The sequence below is a fragment of the Alternaria hordeiaustralica genome (genome assembly GCF_023758085.1).
Source record: "Alternaria hordeiaustralica strain BMP 2776 chromosome Unknown scaffold_4, whole genome shotgun sequence".
Lineage (NCBI taxonomy): Eukaryota > Fungi > Ascomycota > Dothideomycetes > Pleosporales > Pleosporaceae > Alternaria > Alternaria hordeiaustralica.
Genome location: NW_026056776.1, coordinates 788475 through 808788, shown reverse-complemented (window position 1 = coordinate 808788; position 20314 = coordinate 788475). Strand labels below are relative to the sequence as shown.

The 20314-nt window shown below is 52.7% G+C and overlaps 5 protein-coding genes across 5 annotated transcripts; 3 read left to right on the top strand and 2 right to left on the bottom strand.

Moving 5' to 3' along the window:
- Positions 1-677: 677 nt before the first annotated feature.
- On the top strand, positions 678-1148 carry J4E84_003052 (uncharacterized protein; the record flags this gene model as incomplete). Its single annotated transcript, XM_049385670.1, has 2 exons — positions 678-829; positions 908-1148. The coding sequence occupies 2 exons, from the start codon at positions 678-680 to the stop codon at positions 1146-1148; spliced, it is 393 nt and encodes a 130-aa protein (XP_049246547.1).
- Positions 1149-1852: 704 nt separating this feature from the next.
- On the bottom strand, positions 1853-3169 carry J4E84_003051 (uncharacterized protein; the record flags this gene model as incomplete). The annotated part of the gene is made up of 2 exons (XM_049385669.1): positions 1853-2537; positions 2589-3169. The coding sequence occupies 2 exons, from the start codon at positions 3167-3169 to the stop codon at positions 1853-1855; spliced, it is 1266 nt and encodes a 421-aa protein (XP_049246546.1).
- Positions 3170-9379: 6210 nt separating this feature from the next.
- Positions 9380-14370, bottom strand: J4E84_003050 (uncharacterized protein; the record flags this gene model as incomplete). Its single annotated transcript, XM_049385668.1, has 3 exons — positions 9380-9837; positions 9922-13378; positions 13429-14370. 3 exons carry the CDS (start codon positions 14368-14370, stop codon positions 9380-9382), a joined length of 4857 nt encoding a protein of 1618 aa, XP_049246545.1.
- A 1932-nt stretch (positions 14371-16302) lies between these two features.
- Positions 16303-17951, top strand: J4E84_003049 (uncharacterized protein; the record flags this gene model as incomplete). The annotated part of the gene is made up of 4 exons (XM_049385667.1): positions 16303-16323; positions 16383-16470; positions 16518-16887; positions 16934-17951. The coding sequence occupies 4 exons, from the start codon at positions 16303-16305 to the stop codon at positions 17949-17951; spliced, it is 1497 nt and encodes a 498-aa protein (XP_049246544.1).
- Positions 17952-18625: 674 nt separating this feature from the next.
- J4E84_003048 (uncharacterized protein) lies at positions 18626-19654 on the top strand (the record flags this gene model as incomplete). Its single annotated transcript, XM_049385666.1, has 1 exon — positions 18626-19654. The coding sequence occupies one exon, from the start codon at positions 18626-18628 to the stop codon at positions 19652-19654; it is 1029 nt and encodes a 342-aa protein (XP_049246543.1).
- Positions 19655-20314: the final 660 nt, after the last annotated feature.

Sequence of the window (20314 nt, the reverse complement as noted above, 5' to 3'; positions counted from 1 at the left end):
AGCAGGCGCCAGTAGCTCTAGAAGTAGAGCCATTTAGGCCCCCAAAATACCCAGACCTTAGGTCTACAAATGGATGCACCACCAGTCCCGATGTTTTGTCCCGGCTGCTACTCCGACATGTTTCATTCGCTTCGCTTACCTTAGTCTTCGACCTCAGCTGTATGCAAGCTCGCCCACCAAGCCTCATGCAACACTGGATATCATGTTCCACATTGAGCCCGATACACCGTGAAGCCACAGTTCGGTACTGGCAATGTTCCGTCACCACCGTGACGATAGCAAGCGACCAGCCGATGCACAGCCTAGCGATGACGTCTACCCGAGCTTCTCCAAGGGTGATCTTTTCTCTAGCTCACGAGCTTCCAGCTGTAGAAGACCGTGTGAACCTGGCAAGGTAGTGAGTGGAGTAGGGCATCTTTCTCAGGCCATGTTACTGTTTCCCATATCGAGGCTGCAGAAACGGGAGATGGGCTCAGCCAGCCGAATATTCCAACCCTATGATATGAAGCCAATGTTCTCAAGCCTAGCGTTGGCGTTCGAGGTACTCTAGCGGCATGCATCGAGTGATCCCTCAAAAGGTATATAAAGTCTCCCGTCAACACACATAATATGCTTCTACTCACGAAAGTGTCCAACACGCCGCGACACTGAACTCATAGTCGAGCCATACAGCCATCATGAGACCCTCAACCTTTTTCACCTCAACTATCTTCACTCTCGCTGCTGCCTCATCCTTTCCTAGCCCTGAAACACTGGCTACCAGCGACATATGGATAGGCCTGAACTTGAACAAATGTCTCGTCAACGCTGAGGTCATTCCCCAGGCCAAGTAAGTCGCCATTAATGACTACCATAGTCTTTTCCATGCCCTCCACTCCTACGTTACATCCGCCTAACAACCACACAGTCTCGCCGCGCAAAAAGTCGTAGCCAAAGAAGTCATCGCCGCCTACAACGCCTGGGACATCGAGCGTATCCTCGGCTACCGAACCCCAGACTGCAAGCAAAACATCCTACCCGCCAGCCTGAACCGCACAGCCATGACCAACGACGAATATCGCGTATTCTTCAAAAGAATCGAGCCTTTGTACAAGAACTTCACGGTATACATCCTCCTCAACAACACACCAACAAAGCCAGAGAACTGACCAAGATAACTACAGGCTAGAGTCCTACAAGAAACGCACGACCCCGAGGCACACACTTGCATTATTCACGCGCGAAGTACGGCGACGACTGCGATTGGACCGTATGGGAATGAGTATGCGCTTATCTTGACGTTTACGGAGGATGGTACGAAGGTCAAGTATTTCGATGAGTTTGTGGATTCGGCGTATACGCTGGATTATGGGAGGAGGTTGACGGCTGCGTTGGCGAATGGGACGGGGACTAGTCTTTAGGTTGGATTTCAGGACATGAAGATTGAACTACTCCATACTTGAAGCTTTCTTTAGCTTCGACAAGAACAAGAAAACTGTTCACGAATTTGACAGGATTTGATAAATGCAAAAGCATTGACGGCGCAGCGTTGCGTGGTATGTGGTCGTAATGTTCGTCTATCTTGTCTATATGTTTGGGCAGGGCTCTTTCTCCATGCATGTGCCGCGCTGGTATAGCGACGGAACTTCTAGTGGTGGTTGTCGCTTCTACTGTGTCCCATTAAGCACGTCCCGTCAGTCGCACCGTCATATGGACATTCTCCTGCGTTTGCGAATAACGGGCCCGACAGGCTTCCTGCTTCCGCCCTTGCACGACGCTAGTAGGTGCGGGTCCTTAGACTTTACCGTGCCTCTTATGTGCATGTAGACATGTTGCGATAATTGTTTATTGTTCTGTATCCAAGTAGGCAGCCTCAAGGTGCGATGTGAGGTATCGCTTGTTCTTTCAAACTCAGATTCCGACTTCTGTCCGTATCTGTCGTCTCCTCGCTCCATCGTCCTGTCGGTGTACGAGGTCGTGTGATACGTGCCTCGGCGTCCATCTCTTCAAAGTCCTCCGGTTGTGCCGGCTCGCTTATGACCTTGGTTGTAGTGACCAGCTTGATGTCCTTTGTACCGAACCCACAGAGATCGTCTGAGCTTTCACTTCCTGAGGGTAGCGTTATCCTACTCTTCGATCGTCCTCTCCTTGTATTTGCGTTCGTCGCTTCGATTGTGCATTCGCCTCCAAAGCGCTTGGGCTTCTCGATCCAGAATGCAGCGAAGGTATCCATGACGTCGTCGTCAGAGGGTGGCTCATCGGAGAATATCATGATGCGTCGGGTGCATGCGTATAGAAGTACATCTAGCCAACCGTTTGAGGTGATCATTGCTCCTGATAAGCAAAGGCGAGCTAGCGAGGGTGGGTTGCCGGACATGGACGCCATTCGGGCGGAGGCCAGGGGAATAGTGCATACGACGTAGACGAGCGGGTATACGACCATGAGGTTTGCGATGGAACGTACACGCTTGGCTTCTTCGGTCGTGTAGTAGCCGGAGCGGATTCGGATCGACAGCATCGCATAGATAATGGCGTATATCAGGACGTTTCCGAATTCACTGCAACAAGTGTTAGGGCAGTAACACGACTTGTGGGATTTAGAAACTTACAACGCAAAAATCCAGATGTAGTGGGTCCATAACCGCAAGTCTTCTAGGTCGTGATGGATCCAACACCATACGCCGGATCGTACGTAGATGCTTTGCCCATGCATACCAAGGCCAATTGAAGATACCCCCAAGATGAAGGCCCATAGGAGAAAGATGCAGATGTAGAAACTCCGTGGTTTCAGGCGGAAGTCCAAGATGACGGAAGCAAAGGTGTGCAATCCGATAACGAAGCACCAGACTCCACTTCCCAAGTCACCCGTGGAGACCAGCCAGCCCTGCGCAAAACATATTGGATTGGTGACTTCGACGGATCCCAGTCGTAGCCATTCGACGTTCAGTAAGAAGGCAAGCGCCTGTTGGATATCCGCCCAGAGGAGGTTGAATATCAGGATGACAAATTGGTTGCTTCGTTTCGACCGTAGTTGCCAGGATACCAGTTTATAGGTGAGTAAGAAAAGCAGTGCTACTGATGCGAAGAAGCTGATGAATCCCAGAGCGACAACTGAGCGTAACCACGGATGAATATGCGACGGTAGTACGAACGAGGCCGATTCGACGTCCAGGGGTTCCCGAATGGTCATTGCGATTGACGAACGATTGATCCTGCAACGTTTCGAAGGGTATATAGGGTACACCTAAAAAGAAAGAGGCCTCCGGCTGTCCAAAACTAACATGTCGAACCTAAAGTCAAAAATATATCGTAGGCGAAGTAAAGTAAAAATATGGCGTTTGACCGAGCACCAGCGCAGGCACAGAGAGGCACTACCCTGGGGGCAAGCGGCGATGATGTACAATCGGCTTTAGGGCCCCAGCTTGCTGAGAGATGCCATGAACCCACGACAAGGAGTATCGTAATCTACAGATCCACTATAAGCTGGGGAGAAGAGACGCGATGACCCCGGTCCCCACCCATCAACGCTAGCGTCGCTCGTGGCATCCACATGGTCCTAGCCGCAGCGTGGGAAGGTGCTTGCTAGCCCACAAGCGTTGCAGCGGGTTATATGCGAAACGTAGCAGGAGGTATTCCCGGCGCGTGGGGATGCTCTAGAAGGCAGTGGCTTGAATCTTGCGCCCGCCGTTATGTCGTCTTTTGCTTCGTGGTTTCTGCGCAACACGGTGGTCTGTGAAGCAACTCACCCGAAAGTCAACAACAGCTGGACCTTCCACCTGGGATGAGGGGAACAGAGCGTCATCTGACAGGCATGCGATCATGCATACCACCGACCCAAAGACCGACCTGCGGCACGGCCGGCATTACTGTATTTTGAGTGTTGAAAAGTCTCGGCACCACTGAAGAGGGTCAGTGGCTTCGGCTGGGCCACGAGGAGCTCTTCCTTCGGTTAATGTGAAGGTCAAACCTCAGATCGTGGTTGGTGGATAGGCAGCGGGAGCTTGTGGAAACGCCGGATGATTACACATTCGCAAGCAATGAGCCGTGTTCTTCTCAACGACATTGTGTACTCATCGAGTCCAGGTCTCATGTCGCGGCGCGACTGCGGTGGTGATGGAGGTCACTACAATCTGATCGGCGCTAGCTCCGGATTATCCCCCAGGACAAGATCATCAACACCAGGTTCTCCTAACCAGGTTCCCTCTGAGTGCAAAACCTCCGTCACGAAGCGAAGCACTGAATCTCACTAACATGATACGCTCTGAACACTGTACGTTCAATCTCACGCAAGCTTCAAACATCGGGCTATCCGAGCGTAGTGTCAATGGCCCGCCTGGCCCGCCTATCCCCAAAGCAGCCGGACTGCCGGCGGGCTCTGCGCACGGCTGCACACCAAAACCATAGCGTGCGCAGGTTGACGACTAATGTGGTACCCTTCGACGCATCCGCGGGAGATGGACGTGGGTATCTTTCTAGAAAAAGAGGTATGGAAGCCCTGGTGTGCACAGGCATCGAAACGCATTCGAGCCATGCGACACGCGACCCGGAACACAAGATACAAGATCTTGATTAATCAACACCAGCTGCTCCAATGAGCTCTTCTCGTCATGCTTTGAGGAGGGCCTTCTTTTGATGAGTATGCGCGCACGGCCCGTTAGCCTTTCTTTTACCCCGGGAAAATTGACTTGGCCGAGCACAGTCGCGATCCTTCTCAGCCAGCCAAGTGCCTACGCCCGATCATGCGTAATATCGCTCCTGACCTTCCGTTCGTGGAAAGTTGCTCGAGGAGCTTCAGCCTTGTATGACAATACGATGGCTCGCTGCACGTCAAACTTTCGGCATCTGCGTCCTTTTTCGCCTTCGGCCCGCTTCCCACGACTTTCTACCGACCGCGACAGAAGCTACCGCCCTGCTGGGCCAGTACGAACTGGTTTTGGGAGGCAAGCGCGCATGTGAGAGGCCCACAGCGTCTAGAGCACGGAAAAATTCAAAGTGTGTCTACCACGATGTGAAGCACAGGGCATCGTATACGCAAGTAGAGAGCTAGAAGTCAAGAATGCTTCTTGCTGTTCTAAGATGCTTATTTCTTGTCGCTGTGGGCTACAGCGTAGGAGAAGACCTATTCACACCTGTTCGGTTTCTTCCTTGCATGGACAACAGCTTCGTGTCGCTGACATGCGCATCCGGCGCATCCGAATCTCTGCGCACGCATCTGGGCTTTGCAGATCTGACATCGATTATCTTCCTTCTAGAAGGTTTCCGCTATAGTTTAGATGCGTCTAGATACGCGTCACGGTTCTGCACTAAGCTCGCTTGAGTGGATGTAGAAGGCGCAAGGCGTCGGAAAGGGGTACTGACTTCGGAGAAAAAGTAAAGTATTTTCCGCGCATAGGTAGTGCTGCCGCTAACTATGGAGAGATATCCTAAACAATAGTCGAAATATACCGATTGCGCAATGTTTCTGGCTTTATCGCCACAGTAGAGAAGAGATGGACAATGTTACTACCAATAGTTGGACAATGTTGACATCGGTATCCCAACAGGAACTACGGAGTCGACCTCGACACATCAAAGAAGAGAGCCGATCATACACCACGACGTGGATACAAAGGCTAGCAAAGCAGACATGGTCGTCCTGCTACATGGAGCCCATGTGTAACGAAAGTCTGTTCGTGACTCTGAAATGAGATCGCCTACCAGATGAGGAAGACATAGATCGAAATTGAAAACGACATCGCGTGCTCATAAAGAATATCGGCTGAGCATGTCCTTGCAATGGAGTTGAACCTGGTTTGCCTCATTCACCTTGACGCCGAACAAGCTTAGGGTTTCCTTTTCTGTCGTGCTCTACACTCGTTCGCGCAGCAGATTTTTTGTTCCTGTTGTTCGCAATAGGAGTGTCTGGAGTGTTTGCTTGTCCGTCCTTGCCAAGCGGATGTCCTTGAGAGCCTGCTTGAGGTCCAGGTTCCTGGTTGGCATGTTGTCGTTCGTTGAGTGTCAGCATGGTCTGGTCTGACAGCTCGTTCTGGTTACCTATCGAGCTCACCGCACCCCGATCTACCTCCTCTTGATCAACAGTGAAATTGGTTTCATCGGGGAGGGTCTCGCGGTTCATGCGCGAGACGATGCCATGAGTTTTTGCACCGCGGGCTGAGTACTAGACAGGCGTTAGTCATACTTTCAAAACGTACTTTGCTGGACATGGGTCTTTACGTTGAAAACTACCCTAGGGGGTGGCGCCGCCTGGGTTGAAGTACTGTCCGTCGAAGCACCGGTACTGGTACTCGAATTCGGCGCTGTCGACGGAAGAGCCTCATAACCAGCGGCAGCAGGCGTTCTGGTCGATCGAGACGACTCCATTGACTCTTTTGTCTTTTTCGTTAACTCTGTTGACTTTTCCGCTGACTCTATCAACCTTTCTGTTGACTCTGTCGACTTTTCTGTAAAGTTTCTCGCAGGATTCGCCATACCTGATCTGCCGATAGTGTCTCGAAGGTCGATAAGGGCTTCGTGGTGTGCTTGGGCTATGTATAGGTGAAGCAGTCTTCTTTGTTTGTCAAGCGACAGGAAGGCCGATTGTATCTTGTCTTGCGATATTATAGGAGTCCAGTTGATACCGCAGATCGTTCTGGGTTGGAGGAGGTGCAGCGCTTGGGATGCGAAACCTGATATACCGAGCAAGATGGGGAAGATAGGGTCGTCGGCTTGTTTGTGTTGGCCTGGAAGCCGATGAAGAATATTGAGCAAGAGATTGATATTGGTTTCCTCGTCGCGATAGATGGAATTGCCACGTCGAAGTACAGAGCACAGGCTGTGTAGGCGGAAGGCAGACGCAGTTACATATACCAGAAGCTGGCTGACACTCGCAGCGCATCCAATGACTTCCATCGCTTTTTGCCGTGCCGTAGCCGGATAAACATGGGTGTTTTGATGGAAACGGGGGCCTAGACAGTTAAGAGGGTGTATTCAGCGCAGGTATGCAGAAACAAGCAGGGCGCAGCTGCGGTCGCCATATACTCGACCGGTCAATCGGTGTATCAGCCACGCCTGTCGTGTCCGAAAAGGCTTTTCAGCCTTGTAAGCCATGTCCGCGGAGAAGAAGAGTGATCGGTATCACAAGGCTCGGGCTACCAAAGTCGAGCCGGTGAAGAGCAGGCTGACAGGTTGTTACCGACAAGTCCATATCCGGCGTTCGTAGAGCCTCGTGGACATTGCGTCTAATTTCGCTAAATAAACCGACTGGCGATCTGACTGGAGCCTTCCGAACCCCACTTGCTGTATCGTAGATGCAGTGACGCCACATGGCCCCCAAGGTTACACGTACAAGACACTTGTCGAACAAGGCTATCTGGCATGCAGTCCGGTGTTAGGTGGGACAACCAATAGTAACACGCCGTCTCTGCCCCAAGGCTTCATACTGCGACATGTTCGCAGAAACTTTGATGCAGATCGGACCCACAAGGGCTCACTCCTGGGCCTTGCTGCAAGATGCGCTCCGATCGCTCTTCGTCTATCATGCCGATAGCCTCAGTGGGTTTCCGAGCATATAGGCCACCGTAATGAACACTGTCAGTACTTGAGCTATCGGTGCTTTGGCTGAAGGTAATCTCGCAGGAGGAGGACCTCGCAGCCTTGCTTGGCCCCTAGATAAAATTAGGTGGTTTGGCCTGCTGGGTCCCCGTCAGAACACCAAGACTCGGCGCTTAGATGTAAGGGTTCTGGTTGCCTGCCAAGTTGGATCTCTCATCTTCATTGGACGTTTTGCAAAAGTAGAGGCCATGGCGATGGCAAGATCGGTTTCACCGAAGAACGGCCCCCTTTACACAACGACACTGTCGGGACAGTCCCTGTAGGCATATGCAACTCAATTTCCTGAGGGAAACCCCACACTGGGGATTCCGTGCATTTACTCTCGATACGAAGTTACTAACGCTTTGTCATAACATGTCTTCACATTATACGAATATCGACCTCACCGAAGCCCAGACAAGCGGCTTGAACCAAGTTGCCAACAGGGGAGAAAACTTCAATACACAAATTCACCGCAAGGAAAACCATGGAGGTGCCCATCAGAGCAACCACTTCAACCCTTCCGTCTCTTTTCGACAGCACAAAGCCGTTGCCATAGTTGGAATAGTAGCACTCGTTGCAATCCTCTTTGGCGTGATATTCGGAGTTATATATGGAATGAAGAGTCAGGCGGATCGAGCCAACGATCATTCTGTGAGTAATGCATGCTCATACTAGCAGCTGTATACTGATACGCCCAGACGCCCACAGCTTCCATGCCGAGCTCGCCCGTCAGCATCTCCACCTTCGCTGACTCCATCTCGACCGCCATCGAGGAAGGAAGATCATTTTCACCCACACAAACCATCCAGACCCAACCTCAGTCTCAACCCCCAAGTGCCGAAATCACGCCGAAGCCCTCAATTTTGCCCCCCAAGGCAAAATGTGAAGTAAATGCGGAGTGCGGGTCGGGCCTGCATTTCTGTCACACCAGAGTAGATACCCATACTGAAGAGTCAATAACTTTGACGACAAAATTCTGCTGCGCACCGGAGGTATGGGGCTGTCCAGGGTACGACTGTAGGGTATCGAGTTTTGATGGTTGCTTGGATCCTTATAGTTGTCACCCTGTGTCGAGTACTTGTATGTTTGAATGAATGGAAACGGGAGGAAACAGATTCACAGCGGTGGCGCATGGATGGCGTATTGTATACCAGTGTGTTCATTTGTTCGTTAGTGATACCTTGAGAGTTTTTAGACAATGCCATCTTGATGACTGGTATTGGTTTGACGCTGCACGACACAGGGCAATTATATGATGCTGTCAAGTTCCGCGTGAGTGCGTACCTCTCCATCCATCCCATGCTACCACGTCGTCCACTTATCTGAGACGCAGCTTTACAAGATCGAACCACCGCTCTCGAACAGAACACAAGTGGCTATCGCATGGTATTCATGTGGCGAACGCACGATACAATAAGTGAGTACATGGTCAGCACGCGCAACCCACGGAGGAACAAGCCGAACACATACGGGAACATATCATCAAATATTCTGTGCGGCAAGCGCTATCAATTCGATATCTACTCTTCCGCTACCCCAGCGCCGCACGTCAAATGCGCGATCCGAACAAGCACCAGAAAAGCCCCTCCACCCCAATGCAAACCATGCATGCGTCCCCCAACGAACAGAACAAGGAAAAGTGGGCCATAGTACATGAGTAAGGTAATGAGGAGAACGCGTAAAGAATGCCATAACCTCCAAGAGAAAAATGCGTGCCAACGCGACGCTCAGATAAGCCTCCCTGCCTGCGCCAAACACCGTGCGCGATGCCAGCCAAACGGACCAACTTCCCCACATAAAGATGGGTATTTACACATTGTGCCTACGCTCAACGACGCGCCTGTGTCTGCGAGAACCAATCGTCTTGTGTTGAGTGGTACTGCCGCCGTAATTCGGCCTCTTCCTCTTCTTGGCTTGACTTGAGAATCTCTTGCATAGTCTCGATGTCTTTGATGATGACGTTGAACGCCTCGGTGACCTCCTTTAGGACAAGGTTGCGATTGTAGTCTGAGCGGTGCTTCCATATGGCGTCCATAAGCGCGGCGTTGATCTGCTCCAACTGCTCGAGCGAACATCCAGATGTCGAGCGGACCAGCTTGTCATGCAGCGCAATGACCATACTGTCGTCGAGGATGAGCTGCGGCTTCGGCTCCTCGTCATTGAGAATCTGGTTAAGATTCGAGTGGTGCGGAGGTGCAGGCGCAGGCATGGAAGTAACATGCTGAGACGATTGAGAAGGTTGCGATGGCTGCGAGTTCGATGGCTGGCTGCTGACGTAGTGGACTTCTGTATTTGAAATGTGGTCAGTGTTGTGCTCTGGGGAGAAGCGAGTGGAGACCTGGAGTCGCTGGTGGAAGGGGGTTGGCGAACCTTGTGTGTCGGGAAGCTGCGACCCGTTGGGCTCCGGCATCATCTCTGAAAAGTTGGGGACGCCAGATGGTGCAGCACCGTTGCTACTCTGAGTGCCAAATTTGTTGTCTGAAGACCTGTTCGACGTCTTCTGACCAGAAGTCGTTGTGGAGGCACTATTGTGGTAGTCGTTGGGATGCGAGTTCGGTGCCATGAAGGTCCGCCCGGACATCTGTGACTTCTGCGTTTGGGTTCCCTGGCCCTCAATTCTACTCGGTGTCTGGAATTGGAAGTCGTGTTGTGTGTTGGCATTCAGATCCTGGCTGTCAGTCATATGAGTGTCGTCGTTGGAAGGCGCAGTAGAGCCATTCGTTGCATGCTGTGTGCCTTCGCCACTCGTGCCATTGGATAGACCTTCAGTGTGAGGAGCTCGCAGCGGGGTTACCGGTGGCATGGCCAAACGACCAGGCACAGGCTCACCCAGGGTGATAGGCCCTGATGTTTCGGTGGTACCGATGGACTGTTCTGGAGGTACACGTGCAACATCCTCGAAATCCTTGTTTGCGGCGATGGCTCTTTCCCGCTTCTCTTGCGCCTTCCTCTCCCTCTCAAGTTCGCGCTGGTAGACCGCTTCACACTCCTGGAGAAGCCCAGGATTTTGGTGCATGAAGAAGTTGTCCAGATCGACTTCAACGTTTGTGATCATCTCATTGCCCTTCAGGGTTCGCTCGGCATCTCCGAAAGTCCTCGCGTCCTTTACAAGAGTCTTGATATCGAAGAGGTAATCTGCAGGGCGCTTGTAGTAACCATTGGACAGGCGCTTCTCGATCGTACCGAGGTCCAGATTGTAGTATTTGTTGCCGCTGTCGACGTGTAGCAAAACGTCAACGCCTTTGGAATCCTTGGAGAATTCCCACGGACGAACAACGCCTTGCTCTTCTTGTTGCTCACGTGGCAGGTCTGATCGCACATGATCAGAATCTTGCTCCTCGAGCAGATAGGCATACCAGGATTCTTCCAGAATTGGCTTAAAGAATTTCCTGTGACTCCTCTTCAGTTGGTCCATGATGGGTTGAATGACAATCTTCATCTTGTTGAGGGTGAGCCTATCCTGTTTCTTCTGCGCCTTCTCGCGGGCGGCAAGTTCCTTAGGGTCAACCACTGGAGCAACGATAGTTGCAGCCTCAAGTTCAGGTAAGATTCGCTTCTTCCTATTATCCGGATCAGGAAAGTCTGCTGGAGACATGCGGATGTAGTGACTGATGCTGTTGAAGAACTCTGCTCGCCCTTCTTGGTCTGGCCGCATAAGATGGAACTGATTGGATTGTGAGAAGGAGAAAAGATCCATCATCATCTGGCGATCAGGCTTCTCCTTCTCATTGAGCAACTCCATTACACCCAGCAGCATGATCGGTTCGTTCGCGCCAACACTTCGCAGTAGTAGCTTGAAGGTCTTGATAGCTTGGGCAGGCAGTGTCTGATACCAGACATCAACTGAAGGGATGTAGATGACACTAGGCTTGTGCCGCCTGACCTCTGTAAACAGCTGGGTAATGGCTGCCTCAGGTGCTCGCGTGGAGTCCTCAAGGATAGTGGGAAGGTCGAAGGACTGAACATGCAGACCTTCAATTTTGTTCAAGAGAGCAGCACCAAGATATTGCTGGCCCATACCTTGAAGACCGCTAATGAGCAAACGGGGTCTGAAGATTCTACTACTCTCGAAGTTGCGCATGGTGGCTTCGCGCTCGAAGCCCTTTTCGTCGTCGCGGTCATCGTACGCTGCTTCCTCGAGTGCGCTGAGTTTCTTCCTTCGTGGGATGAGTTCATCTATGCGCTTGAGGATCGCGGCTAGTGGCTTCCGTAATAATGGCTCGATGTTCTTTGCCAGTGGTGCTGCACTAGCCGTGACTGTTCGTTGAGAAGATGGCACCATCTTGTTGACCGAGATCATGAAATCCTTCGCTAGGATCTTGATGGTGCTGGGATCAATCAGAAGCTTCTTTTCAGAAGTGTAAATCTGAGGGTAAGTCCCCTGTACGGCATTGAGAGCCGCTTCTGTGCAAAGCGCCCGAAGGTCGGCACCTCCATAACCCTTGGTTAGTTCGGCAAGTTGATCCTTCATTTCCGGCTTCAGAGGTGGCTCCCAGTTCTTAGTGTGGATGTTAATAATGGAACGTCGGCCCGCAACGTCTGGCAACGGGAAGTAGAACTCGCGGTCGAATCGTCCAGGACGTCGCAGTGCGGGATCTACGGAATCAGGACGATTGGTAGCGCCTATCACGATGACTTGTCCGCGACCATCCATACCATCCATAAGAGCGAGTAGAGTAGCGACAATCGAGGCGTGGATTTGCTCTTGCTTACTAGAGCGAACAGGCGCAAGTCCATCGATTTCATCGAAGAAGATGATACTTGGCTGGGTTTTCCGCGCCTCCTCGAACAGCAGGCGAAGCTGCCTTTCAGCTTCTCCTACCCATTTACTCAGGGCATCAGCACCCTTGCGCATGTAGAAGGTGACCTTCTGTCCATGAGTGCTGACGCTCGAAGCGAGAGCTCTGGCAAGAAGCGTCTTACCAGTACCGGGCGGACCGTGGAACAAAACACCTCGTGGCGGTGTGATCTTGAAGCGTTGGAACACCTCAGGATATAGCAAAGGAAGCATGACCATCTCCTTGAGCTTGTTGATGTGGTCGTCCAGTCCACCGACACCATCAAAGTTGACGTTCGGGTCGACTCCAAGAGGGTCTGAATCTGCGAGAGCCTTCTTGTCTTTGACCTTGCCCAGATTGGCAGGGCCGCCGCCAGAGTCTTGCTTAGGGTCTGCATTGTGAGTTTGAGGAAATCCGAAAGTAGGCGCCGTCGCGGTGGTTGGCGTCATGCCAATTGCGCCGCCGACAGGCTTGGGCATCTTCTGGTTCTCATCGTCGCTACTATCGGAATCACCACCTGCAGCTCCCATGCCAGCCTCGACGCCACCACCGAAGGGGCCCTGACTTCGCCACAGGCTTTTGTATGTAGACCGTCCACCTCTTGCCCTAGGTCGTTCCGGAGCAGGGCCATCATCGTCATCGTTCTCGAAGACAGCGTTCTGCTCGGGTCGAACAACACGGTAATCCACGCCTGCGGCGCGAGCGCGGCGTTTGGGCGCTTCCTCGTACGCCACGTCCTTGTCAGGATTACGTCGGGAGAGGCGCCGTCGTTTGTTGTACTCCAAGTCTTGTAGCTCATCCTGCAGTTCGTCTTGGTCCAGTCCTGACTCTTCGGAAGAAGAGTTGCGCCTGCTACGCTGTGACTGCCGGGTCTTCCCTCGTTGGCGGGTCGATCGCCGCCCAGAGCCTGACGCACTTTCGGATGCAGACTGCTTCTCCTTTTCGTGTTCCGACTCGGACATTTCCTCTTCCTTCTCGTCGTCTGCTGCAGGTTCAAAGTCACTGCTTTCATCGGCGCCTCGCTTACGTTTGGCTGAAACAGCACGGTTCTGGAAAGAGACGTTAGTTGCGGAAAACACACATAGCCAGTCAAACATACCCTGGTGTTGCGACCGCCACGGGTGACGGGCCCTTCCTCTTCGGAGTCCTCAGCAGCGGCTTCGTCGTGCTGGGACTCTTGGATGACACCTTCCATATCATCATCGTCCTCGCCCTCGGCATCGTCCTGTTGGGCTTCTTGCGCAGGTGAACTGTCCTTGCTGGCTTTGACTTGGGTCTCTTCGTCGACAAGAAGCGCGTCGAGGGGACCAGGGCTGTCATCGCGTATCATCGACGTCTCCTGGGAGGCCTCCATGATAGCGCTAGGATGTTGGACTCGTGGGCCTTTGCCGCCTCGTGTGGCACGGGCGATGACGGGCTCAGGGCTGCGCGTGCCTTCGCGCACGACTTTGACGTGCCTGCCAGAATCCGAAAGCTGGACAATGGGTTCCTCCACATCGTGCGACAGGCGAGTACTGCGTCGCGTGCCATGGACTTCAGGTGTCTTCCCGCGCGCAAGGGATTTGCTGCCTGTGCGAGTGCGCAGATTGCGACCGGAGGCGTGGTCGGGCATCTTCAGCTTCACGATGAGCGAAGGCTTCTCGACCTCTTCGATGGACGGCTGCGCGCGGCGTCGCGATGCGGGCTTGGGCGAATCGTCTTCGGATGGCGTATCTTCGATCTCGTCCTCGCTCTCCTCGTACTTGATCTGCTTCTTGGTGGCGCGGCGTACGCTTCTACCTGTCGCCGGGTTGATCTCGGGCTCCTCCGACTCGGAGCGCTCTGAGAAGGAATCTTCGGACTCTATCTCGTCGTCCTCGTCAATGTCAGAGCCGCCGTATGCGCGTCGCTGGCGCTTGGAAGACTTCTTCTTAGCTCCAGGCGTGTGTCGGGTGCGGCGCCGTTGGGGCGCGGCGCGTTTTTCCGAGTCGTCGTAATCGTAGTCGTCCGGGTCGGAGGCGTTGGGGTCGATGTCGAACTTGCGCTTCGCTCGGCTAGACATGGGGACTCGTCGCGGTGAGGCCTAATGCGGTCCTGCGGGATCTTGTGAGTGCGCGGCCTCGGGGAGTCGCGGTGAGAGCGCGCTTACACCGCCTGTGTGGATTTTACAAGCTTCAAGATGGCATTAGATGCAGGGGAACCGTCTCCTGCATGTGCGCCGATGATGGCGAGGGTATGCGCGATGCCGCCTGGCGTGTCGCCTGGGCGTCGTGTTGTTGTGAATGTGGGAACGATGTCGAGCGCGCGATGCACCGGTCAAGACGACGCAGAACTCAAAGAAAGCGGCTTCAAACACAATCAGTGTCCTGATAAATGACACTGAGAAGCGAAATAGTCGAGATAGACAGACGTGGTCGAGGGGCGTGTGGTGTTGGGGTGCGATCGCGAAGGCCCGTCCAATCCTAAGCGCGCTAAACCCCAACCCGAATTCAGAGCAAGGAACACTTTTTAGATGCACAACCACAACAATAGCGAACGCCTTTATTTTCTCGACTTTTAACAATACAAAATGTGTCAAAATGCACAGCAAATGTCAAGTTGATATTCAGTGAGCAATTTCCGCAGCTTTTCGGGAGTCTTCCGCCACGTCTTGGACTGCTATTTGAGCCCTTTCTTTTCGACTTGTAGCTCTTGCTGCTGTCGGTTCCTGCATGATCGACATGCGGCTCTAAAAGCTTAACGCGTTTAGAGCTCACTGCCATGTGTGGGGAAGAGCGAACTATGCACGTGCACCACGTGCTGGAGCGACCCAGTTCAACGCCACCCCTGAGCAATCAACTCATGACGCATAAGTCTGGAAACAGTTTGCATTTGCAGAGATCAGATATTTGTTTCGTTGTAGATATGTCATACACGATTGTTGTTGTGGTCGTGGGAAGACGTCCATACTCCCGAGGAGACCGACAATATTCCCAAACAGCGCAACTTGCATGTTGATAATTCTTTGCGGGAGGTAATTGTTTTCATCGAACAATTGTTGTGTTTGTGGGTTCAAGGTGCCCGCGGGCATGTTAGGGTGGGTGCCTTCGTACCTTCCAAGGTTGTCGGGTGGTTGCTCCATGTCGCCGCGAACATCGAATAGACGTAGGCCATCTGCAAACAAACAGCTATCTGAGCTTTTATACTGGAACTTCAAGAAAATCGTCGTTAGATGTACTCTGATCCATGCGATCTTATGCGCCAACGCCGCCCGGTGGAATATTGGTGTGGTCTTGGAGCCTCCACACCCGTGCATCGTCAGGCCCATCTCAACAGTCGCTAGATGCCAGGGCCGAACAAGCCCCACGATTTTGAGGAGGATTATCTCAACCACCTTCGATATCAGCTCCTCTTCCAGTCAACAAGCAACCGCCCTCGTCTAGTCCAGCTTACCCAAGTATGGCCGACATGCCTCACTAATGTCGCAAGCTCCGAACAAAGTACACGCTCTTGACGCTGTATACGCCATATACGCGAACACTCTGCCTAGCATGTCACCCTTCCTCGAAGGAATGGCAAAAGTTACTGGAATTTCGCATGCAGACTCTTCAATTGGAAGCTCCTTAATACACAGCTCATTATTCTTACGTTGTCATTGAGCACTGCGGAGCTGCCTCCGTGCAGTCCGCATCCATCCCACCAGAAGAAGCCGAACCCCGCAGTTTGGCCATAGCTCTGCTCAACGTCATAGGCTCTCGAAGCTCCGCCAAACCTATCGGAATCCTAGTCTACGAGAGATTGACGTCTTCAGGTGGGCTAAGCTATCTTTATTTCCACGCGTGCCGCCTTTAGAGTGGCCGAGTTCGCGGTAGTTTATAATCGATCTTCACACCCACTTCCAGACGCCATGCGCTCTATTGTGACAGCAACTCGCTCTCTCGGACGTCAACAAGCTTACAGAAGTCACTTCCAGAAGAGATCCTTACCATCAATTGTCTCTCGAGGATACGCAAATATGGGCCATTCAGTACCACCAGTATGTTCCTACTTCGTTTGCGCGATCATCCGCAACGACCAGCTACTCACCGCATACAGCTCAACGACAAGTCTCTCTTGAAGAACCAGACATATGTCAACGGAGAATGGATAGACGCAAAGTCAGGCAAGACCTTCGAGGTCAATGGTATTCCAGCCCCACCAATCCTCTAAAAACCCTCTAACACGCAGCAGACCCAGCGACAGGCAAGCTCATAGGCACCATGCCTGAGATGGACCGCGCAGACACCGAAGCCGCCATCGCAGCAGCAGCCGCCGCACTCCCTTCCTTCCGCAAACTCACCGGTCGCGAGCGCTCACGACTCCTACGGAAATGGTACCAATTGATGATGGACAATGCGGATGATCTGGCGAAGCTCATAACCTGGGAGAACGGAAAGCCCATGGCAGACGCTAAGGGAGAGGTCAACTACGCTGCGAGCTTCTACGAGTGGTTCGCAGAAGAGGCACCGCGTATGTACGGAGCCACCATTCCGGCGACCGTTGCTGGTAACCGAGTGTTCACAATCAAGGAGCCTGTTGGTGTTGTTGGATTGATCACACCGTAAGTCTCGCACTTGATTCGGAAGGATTATGGCTAATGCTGTCAGATGGAACTTCCCCGCAGCTATGATCACGAGAAAGATTGGACCAGCTCTGGCAGCTGGTTGCACCGTCGTCGCAAAGTCTCCCGGCGAGACGCCTTTTACAGCCGCTGCTCTCGCCGAGCTTGCGCACCGGGCTGGAATTCCCAAGGGTGTCGTCAACTTCGTTACCGCACTTAAAAACACACCTGAAGTCGGCGAGACAATCACGTCGAGCAAGACTGTCAAGAAAGTGTCATTCACAGGATCGACCGGTGTCGGCAAGCTTCTGATGAAGCAGTCGTCGGATACACTCAAGAAGCTCTCGTTCGAGCTCGGTGGAAACGCACCCTTCATCGTCTTCGACGACGCCGACCTGGAGACAGCCGTGACCGGAGCTATCACATCCAAGTTCCGATCTTCAGGCCAAACTTGCGTATGCGCCAACAGAATTTATGTTCAGTCCGGCATTTATGATGAGTTCTGCACAAAGTTCACCGAAAAGGTCAAGAGTTTCAAGGTTGGTGGCGGCTACGAGGAGGGCACTACACACGGGCCTCTCATCCATGACCGTGCCGTCGACAAGGTGGACGCCCACGTCCAGGATGCCGTCAAGAACGGCGCCAAGGTCCTGTTCGGTGGACAAAAGCTACCCGATCTTGGTGAGAACTTTTACCAACCCACAGTCCTCCGCGACATGACCAAGGACATGCAGCTTGCCAAAGATGAGACCTTCGGCCCTGTTGCCGGACTCTTCCCCTTCGATACCGAAGCCGACGTTGTCAAGCTAGCCAACGCGGCCGACGTAGGGCTCGCGGGTTACTTCTTCAGCAAAGACATCCAGCGAGTTTACAGGGTAGCTGAAGCTCTGGAGGTTGGTATGGTTGGTGTTAACACAGGTCTCATCTCCGATGCTGCCGCACCTTTCGGAGGCGTGAAAGAGTCTGGCTTTGGACGAGAGGGAAGCCATCTTGGTATCGATGAATACGTTGTCACAAAGACGATCACAATGGGCGGCAATGGTCAACCGCTCCAAGGAGAGTAGAAGATCAATACAGACTGATTTGCGCCGAGGGGTCGAGAAGCCCCGCCACACGTAGCTTCATTTCCACATATGCCTGACAACGACCACAGATCATGAGGAGGTTTGTGCTTAAACCTCGACAGATACCGCAGTGCAGAACCATTCGTCAGAATTCTTGGGAAGGAATGTGCCGTGCACGTTACGAAAAGAACTGTCGAAGGGAGCCGCTAGCGTGTCATGTTCGCGACTTTGAAGTTTAGCGTAACGCGTAGCCCAGCGCAACGCGTGCCTGTGCCATCCTGTCCTTGCGGCCGTTTAGTAGGTACCCATCGAGTATTTTGTTTGCTTCTCAGTTCTCTATAAGATCAATAGCATCGAGTAACCTTGCAACGACGGCATTTCAAACAACTAATCGCATCGTCGATTTCACATTCCTTCCTCCGACGATCCTTACCTACCGGTGCCATTTCCGACACACATCCCTGATAGCATCACTTTCGGCCGTTTACCCCTCTCCGCCACATCCACGCCAAAGCACGTTAAGAACAGGCCGAACACCCAGTTCAGACTTTGTCACTTTTAGCTCATTGACAACTACGATGGCGCACGTTTCGTACGATCAAAGCCATGTCTACATCAAGTCGGAGGTAGGCCTCGACCAAAAGCAAACCTTAACCCCCGGACCGAGCCCGACGATGTCAGCTGCACCGTTTCCGCCAGGTCCGCGCAACATGAAGATGGAGCAGACCCCGGAGCCATATAATATCAAGCAAGAGGAATATCACCAGCAGGAACGAGAGAGTACCGTAGGTACTATGGATGCAACCACACGCACCACGGACTGGGTACTACAAGGGAACAACGACACTGCCGGTCAGGCCGTACCAACCTCTCAGTCAGCCTCTTCGACACCTGCTCCAGCTAGCCAGGCGGCGACCGCCCCAGCTGCTCAGACGACGGCAGCTCAAATCACTCAGAACTCCATGGCGTCTAGTAGATACGCCCAACCACAAATCAATGCCGACCCCTCTCCCGCGGCCTTGAACCGTCTGGCATCCAAGCGACTCCTCGAAGATGATTCTTTTTGTACAGGATCACCAACAAACAAGCGTATCAAAGCCGAGCCATCCTCCTCCGTCTCCGGCACCGGCGTCCCTCGCATCAAGTTGGAGCCCTCCAGCTCCCACACAGAAACCCCTCCCATGCACCGCGCACCCGAAAACGACATCATCGCAATCTGCAGAACCTCTACATCCGGCAAATTCACGGATTTCGAACTCGAATCTCTCACCGAGATCCAAACTAAAATCGACTGGGTCTTCAACCACGGCGCAAAGTCCTTTGATGTGCTCTCTGAGATCAAGAAGATCCCGCACCAGCCACCTACGTCTTACGGCATTAGTCTCAAGCCCGAACAGAATCGCCGCATCGGTGAATTGCAGAAGAGGATGAAGGATGCGCAGACGGGGTTTAATGCTCAGGGTGTGAAGGCCAACCCGCTCTCGACTCCTAAGGGCAGGAAGATCAAGAATTGTCGGGCGAGGACTGCGAAGTCGCCGTCGGTGTCTGCAGAGCAGGGATTCAAGGTTGAGAAGCTTTTGGGCATGCTGATGCTGAATGACGAGTCTGGGGCTGCTGTTGCTCAAGCGGCGTCCAACTTGCTTGCTAGTAGGGGGCTGAAGTTTACTTTGTGTGGGAAGGAGCTGCGGTTGGTGGAATCGTAGATGGCATCGCGGTGCTGTTGGATGTTTCGTACTTTTTTTGGGGGCATCTGTAGCCAGAATGGCTTTCTTGTGTTACTAGTACTGGGAGGTGGCTCTCTGGGTTTTGTGCAGGTAGACTCGTGGTCTCTGTCAAGCACTCTTTATAATTTCATTTGTTACACCTATGCAGTCTCTGTTCGATGTAACATCGAATCTACTGAAATATGTCAACTGCTTTCTTGGCTGTGTCGCTATAGGTCTCGTGTGTCACTGGGGGAGAAGCTCTTGATGTGCGTCTACGGGAACTCTGACAACGGAGCACTATCAGCACTTCAGCGACCCTTCGACTTCCTTCTCACATGTAACCTTTGCGGATGGCCGATCTACGTAGACATTGCAGTTTGTGTCAGAAACACCGGACCATGTGTGGCGGCGCAACGCGCATGCAGCATAAATGCCCAACGTCATCGTCCCCGCACAATCCAGGGGAAAGCGATTTGTCGCTGTGACCATTTTGGGGCTATAGATACCATCCAAAAAGTATCAGATCATGTAGTGAGCTCAAGGTCAACAAATGTTATCAAGGGAATATCCTATCGAACAGCATTCCCGTGAATTTTCTCAACAGTTGCAGTACATCCTCATAGTCGGGGAGCTGCTAGCGCGTTGCACTCGCGACCG